Genomic DNA, 6,143 nt, shown 5'->3' with positions numbered 1-6,143 from the left:
TGTAGTGGGGCTGACCAGATGCCTCTGGGAGCAAACCATCAAAGTAATAGCCTTCTCCTGCTGGTCCTTCCAAACTTATATTCATTTGTACTATGGCTATTCTGCTGCTTTCTAATATATTAGACCAGGGGTAGGCAACCTGCGGCCCGCGGGCTGGATGCGGCCCGGCAAGGCCTTGGGACCGGCCCCAGCCTGGTCCTGCCGCCGATTGCCGCCAGGGCCTTTGGCGTCTCGCGTGAGGGGCATGGTGGGGCAATTGTCTATAGAAGCCTCAGAAACATACATTTATCTTAACATTTTTTTAAAAATTAGCAAAATCCTCTATTTTTTATTTAAAAAGTGCCCTCCATTTGAAAATTTCATCCTACATTTGTCCCTGTTTATTTATTTTTAAAAATTATTTAATTATTTATTTATTTTTTGGCTTCGGCCCCCCAGTTGTCTGAGGGACAGCAACCCGGCCCCCGGCTCAAAAGGGTTGCCTACCCCTGTATTAGACTGTGGATCCATGTAACCTAGCACTGTCCAAAGCACTCCAAAGTCCCAAGAAAAGTTTCATCTCAGTTCAGCCTAAACTGAGGATCCTTTAACAGAAAAGGCCAGCAGTAAAACCTGTGGCTTTGTCCAACCAAAGAACATATTCTACCAATAAACTACAGGGAGGCTAGGGACAGTATTGGGAACAAAACATTGTATGCAACGACATCCCTGATCCCCAGCCCCACCTGCTGACAATAACCTCCTACATCCCAGGTGCATGACACCACCATGCTCCACATTTGAACCTACTGCTTGCCTCACCTACACAGTAGCCCCTAAAAGAGCTGCCCTGTAGAAGCAGAAGTCCTGGACAAGAGAATGTTCCAGGTTGCAGAATGCTGGCATGGAAAGACCTCTGAATAAAATGATTCATGGCAAGCCTCCAGACAGCCACATCATCTTTGCATGCTGCAGTGGTAAGGGGATTTTGTCAGCTTTGACCACAACCACTTGGTCCTCAAAGCCCTATGCTGTATGAGGCTGTATGGATGTCTCTGAAGCTGGATCCCCCTTCCAGGCTGCAACCGACCCTTCTTCAGTTGCTTCCCCTTTCCAACCCACCAGGTTGCCTTCCCCAGGTGCCGGATCCCCAGCTTTCCAAGTTACAATGGCACTCTCAGCTGACGGCTCCCCAGTCTTCCATGCTGCGGCAGTGCTGGTGACAGTAACTTCTATGGCAGGTGTAGCGGCAGTGATGTTTGGCTTCTCCTTCCAGTCAGCAGAGGAGGTGGCTCCAGTCATGGCTGCTGGGGCCTCAGGCTGCCCACCTTTCCAGGCAGTGTGAGTAGTCATGTGACGCTCTAGTAAGGTGCGGTGGGAGAAGTACTTGTTGCAGATACAACACTGGAAGCGTTCTGGGCGGTGGGTGCGCATGTGTACGTTGAGGGAGCTCTTCTGGGTGAAGCGCTTGCAGCAGATGGAACACTGGAAGGCACGCACCCCTGTGTGGGTCACCATGTGCTTGAGCAGGTAGTCCCGCAGGGAGAAAGAACGCCAGCAGATGCTGCACTGGTGGGGCTTCTCACCTGCCAGGGGAAAAGACAACACTGGTTCAGCACAGAGCATGGAAGGAGTGCCTCAGGAAAAAAGCTGATCCACCCATTAACTTGTAGTGGAGGGACCTATCAAACCTTTGAGAATGAAAGGACAACATCACACCACACTCTTATATCACTATGATTCCACTTTAACTGCTGTGGCTGCCCCCGTAGAATCCTGGGATTTGCAGTTCAGGAACAGGAATTTAAAATCCTCAGTCAGAGAATTCTTAGACCTCACTAAACTACAGGTCCCAGGAACAAAAAAGAAAAACTTTGTCAAAAGGAACTTCTTTGTTAGACACTCAGATAATGAAGAGTCTGACAAAGAAGATCCTTTTTACAAAGTCTTTACAGCTCCTTGTCCTTATAAATAACTAAATAAATAACTAAAATACTAAATGAAAAGGAAATGATCAGATTGCACAGAAATTCTGATTAGTGAAGGGTCTTCTACCAAGTAGACAGCACAGGCCAGGAGTTGGCAAATTGTGGCCTTCCAGATGTTGCTGAATGGCAACACCTTCACCACTGGCTATGCTAGCTGGAGTCTAACAAGCAGGCCTGGGGAGTAGAGGTGACTTCAGGGTTACTCCTTGTCCTACTCTGGAGTAAGATATTTTTTCTTAATGTTACTCTTACTATTACTCCTGTAAAAACGTCTTACTCCTTTACTCCTTACTCCTCCTCCCCAGCCCTGGGGAAAAGCACCAGTTGCTTTGCAAGGCTGACATGTGTCTGTGTGTAAGTAAGTGTCTCTCTTTTCCTTCCAGTCCCTTCCCCAGTGCAATATAATAAAATTGTTTTTTGGTGTTTGCATGTACAATATAATAACAGGAATAAGGAGCAACAAATATATTTTGTTACTTCTTATTCCTACTCCTACTCCTGTAAAAACCTTACTCCTTTACTCCTTACTCTTACTCCCCAGCCCTGCTAACAAGATCTTAAAGGCCACATGTTATTTATTCCTGGCATAGGGCATCTTCAACTCTCTAGACATGCTGCATAGCAGCTTTTGATGCCATCAACGGTGATCTCAATTTTACTCTTTTCTTTGAGTTGCCTCTCAACCAAACCACCTTGTCATCATTCATTCATCTTTTAAAAATGATCAAGTGGAGGTCTGCAGATGTGTTTGGGCTACAATTCCCACCACCACATCCCATTTGCAGAAATGGATAGGCTTAGTGGGAGTTGTAGTCTAACCACCTCTGGGAGCAGCTGTCTTGGGAATCACTGTCCTCTAGCATTTTGCAGTGTTCAATCTCCAAACAAATTTGCAGTGAGTCTGTTACTGACAGTCCCTTCCCCTCACAAGGCCTTACTTTGCTCTTCCCCTCCCAAATCCAGGAATCCACCTCATGTTCATTACCAGAATGGATGAACATATGCTTGGTGTAGTTTTTCCGTGAGCTGAAGGTTTTCTGGCAATGGCTGCATTGGTAGGAAGGCTCAGGGCACCGTGAAGGACCTGGCTGTTGATTCTGCTGCTCTCCGCCATGCAAGGTACCCGTGCCCATGTTGCTAGGGCCAAGCTGCACGATGCTGTTGCCACCTGCCTCCTGCTGCTGCTGTTGCTGCTGGATGCTGTAGAAACTCTGAGCCACACCAGTAGGCTGGGGCAGATGAAACTGGAAGATACTGGTGGTACTTGTGGCTGTGTTGGCACCACTGACCTCAGCCTTGAGCTCCCGCTGAATGCCTAGTGAGGAGACAAAGGTCAAGCCCCCACTGCCGCTATTGCTGCGTGGTGGGAATGCAGAGGAGGGAGCTGCCAAATCTGGCTTGAACTCCCCTGTTAAGCTTCTCAGGTTGGAAGCCTCCAAACTGCAGTCTGAGTGGAACTTCTCCCTCTCTCGGGTGGCAGAAGTCGCAACCTCTTCGCTGCTTTCCTCTCCCTGCCAGGATGGGATAAAGGACTCCGAAAAAACATCCTGATTCCCAAAGAAATCCTGGCCTTCAGCAGTGGCATAATCCATATGGATGCCCTCCTTCCGGCTGACCCCACCTGTGTTCCCAGAATCCTTTGAATCTGCCTCTTCACCAAATCCAGCAGGGAAGTTAGCGCTCCCAGCACACTCGGCAAAGCAACTCAGTTTGGCCTCCTGTTCTGAAGTGGCAGCTGAAGCCACCACTCCGTCCCTGCCTTCCCTGCCACCCTCCTCTTCATCCTTGATGATGACAGGGATGGCATCAGATAGCTGAAGCCTCACTGGCTGGCGCTGCTTGCGGCTATGGCAGCTGGGTGTTGCTTCAGATGGGTGCAGATAAACCCCTCCAGTTTCTCCATCACTGATGCCCCCCTCACATGTGCCTGCCCTGGTCTCCCTATGCTGGGAGGAGAGCAGGTCCCGCAGCTTATAGCGCACCTCCGAAGCACACAGCATCTTGGGAGGTTCGAGGTGGGTGGCCTCCAGGTCACCAGGGCGTGAGATGCTGCCAATGACCTCTTTGGAGGCTGGCTGCTCTTGGGCCTTTGTGGGGAGAACCCGGGGAAGAGAGAGGGCAACCGGAGGGGGAACGGTGGGGGGCTTGGGGCTGCGGCTCTGGGAGATGATCTGGGTGCATTCATCGATGACTGTTTTGATCTGTAAGATGGAGGCAGCTGTGAGAATCTGCAGCGCCTCGGATTGGGCTACCACCAGTGAGCCGCTGTACATGAACTCCACAAGCTGGCGTACCACCTGGCTAGGAACTACTGGCGGGACCTCAATCTCCGAGTAGCCCAGGAGCAGCTTGTCGTGAAAGAAAGGGCTGCCGGCAGCTAGGACGCATCGGTGAGCACGGAGAGTGGCCTCCTGGATATGCACGGTCACATCACAGAAATGTCCGCCCAGCCGCTGCCCGTTCAGAGTCTCCAGGAGAGACTTACTGAAGTTCTGGAGGTGGATGTAATGAACAGCTTCAGCCATGCCAGCCTGTGTCCTCTGGACAAACCCTTCTGAAGAACAGTGTACATGAAAAGCAGGGAGTTCTGATGAAGAACTGTCTCGTGTGAATTCTGAAATAGAAGAATTGTATAGAATATAAGGTATTGTAAAATATAATTGTAGAATTGTATAATATAAAGGGGGGAGGAGGATAAGCAAAGCAGGTGTAGATGCTGGTTTATATTATTTATATTAGTCAAATTAGGAGAAATGCTCAGTATGGGGGAAGTCTTTAGGCACCAGCTTCCAACACCAGTTCTACCAGTGATACTTTTAAAAGTCAGCGACACTTTTTAAAGCCAGTTCCTTTAGTTTGTTGTTGCGTGCCTTCAAGTCATTTCCACTTTATAGCCAACCCTAAGGCTGAACCTATCATGGTGTTTGGCAAGATTTGTTCAGAGGTTTCCAATTGTCTTCCCCTGAGGCTGAGAGAGTGTGACTTGCCTAAGGACATCCAGTGGGTTTACATGGCTGAGCCGGAATTCAAACTGTGGTCTCCAGAGTCATAGTCCAAAACTCAAACCACTACACCACATTGGCTCTGCTGTGGTGAATTGTATGACATCAGTATGATACTGATGCTTACTATAGAGTCCTTAGTATTGTGGCCCTCCAGATGCTCTTGGATTATTGCACCCATCAGCTTTAGTTCAAACAGCCCATGGAGAAGCATGATGAAAGAGGCAGTTCTGGAACATCAAGAGGTGACAGCCTGTGACATGTAGTGATTTGAATGTTGTACTAGGACTCCAGGAGGTCTGTTTGAATTTCTTTTCAGCTCTGGAAATCCACTTGGGCAAGTCTCACACTCTCAGCCTCAGAAGGCAATGGCAAAACTCTTCTGAAAAGATTTGGCAAAACAAATCTATATCACTTGAAGGCACATAATGAAACAAAAAGAAAGAAAAGAAGGAAGGAAGGAAGGAAAGGAAAGAAAAAAAGGCAAATCAAGAAAACACCCAGGCCAGATCCACCATTTGGCAGAATGAGGTAGATGCTCTAGGAAGCAGATTTTGGTGTTATTCCCAGGAGGAGAGGTGCTTGTGGGATTTTTTTGTTTCAGGCACCAAAATAATCCTGGCTAGCTACAGGTACAATAGGGGAAGAAGAGACAAAAGCATTCAAATATTCAGCATCCAAGATAACCAACTGTAGGTAGTAATGATATAGAAGAGGTTGGAGGATGGACATGGTGGAGAGGAGCCTAATGTAAATGGCTTTGTGCACAGTAGGCTCCTATCTCCCAGCCCTTCTGTTGTTGCAAGTGCCACTTCCCAATGGAAAGAAATACCTCCATGCCTGCCTCTGTGCTGCAGAAATAATGCAGTTTGATACCACTTTAACTCTCATGGCTCCATGCTACAGAACCCTGGGGTTTGTAGTTTGTTCTGGCATCAGAGCTGTCTGACAGAGAAGCTAAAACATCTCACAAAACTACAAATCCCAGAATTCCATCACACTGAGCCATGGCACTTGAAGCGGTGCAAAATCGCATCATTTCTACAGTGTGTAGATGCACCTTTAGAAAGGAGGACTCCTGGATGAGGAAAGATCTTCTGCGCATGTTCAGAGGCACAGCCCAAATGCACCTAAGGGAGTAAGTCTACGAAAGTTGATGCTGCCAATTTCTTTC

General features: G+C 48.2%; 1 protein-coding gene across 3 annotated transcripts in view; it reads right to left on the bottom strand.

The window, feature by feature from the left end:
* Positions 1-387: 387 nt before the first annotated feature.
* ZBTB45 (zinc finger and BTB domain containing 45) overlaps positions 388-6,143 on the bottom strand; it is a 10,095-nt gene continuing 4,339 nt past the window's right edge. For all 3 annotated transcript variants that reach the window (XM_042471090.1, XM_042471092.1, XM_042471091.1), the window contains 2 exons: positions 2,953-4,581; positions 388-1,565 (listed from right to left, as the gene is read on the bottom strand). In XM_042471090.1, coding sequence (XP_042327024.1) covers positions 1,006-1,565; positions 2,953-4,492 — 2,100 coding nt within the window. In that variant the 5' untranslated portion in view covers positions 4,493-4,581 and the 3' untranslated portion in view covers positions 388-1,005. The remainder of the gene's footprint in view (positions 1,566-2,952; positions 4,582-6,143) is intronic.

The sequence above is a fragment of the Sceloporus undulatus genome, chromosome 6, assembly GCF_019175285.1.
Source record: "Sceloporus undulatus isolate JIND9_A2432 ecotype Alabama chromosome 6, SceUnd_v1.1, whole genome shotgun sequence".
NCBI classification, from domain to species: domain Eukaryota; kingdom Metazoa; phylum Chordata; class Lepidosauria; order Squamata; family Phrynosomatidae; genus Sceloporus; species Sceloporus undulatus.
This window is presented reverse-complemented; position numbering and strand designations above follow the sequence as displayed.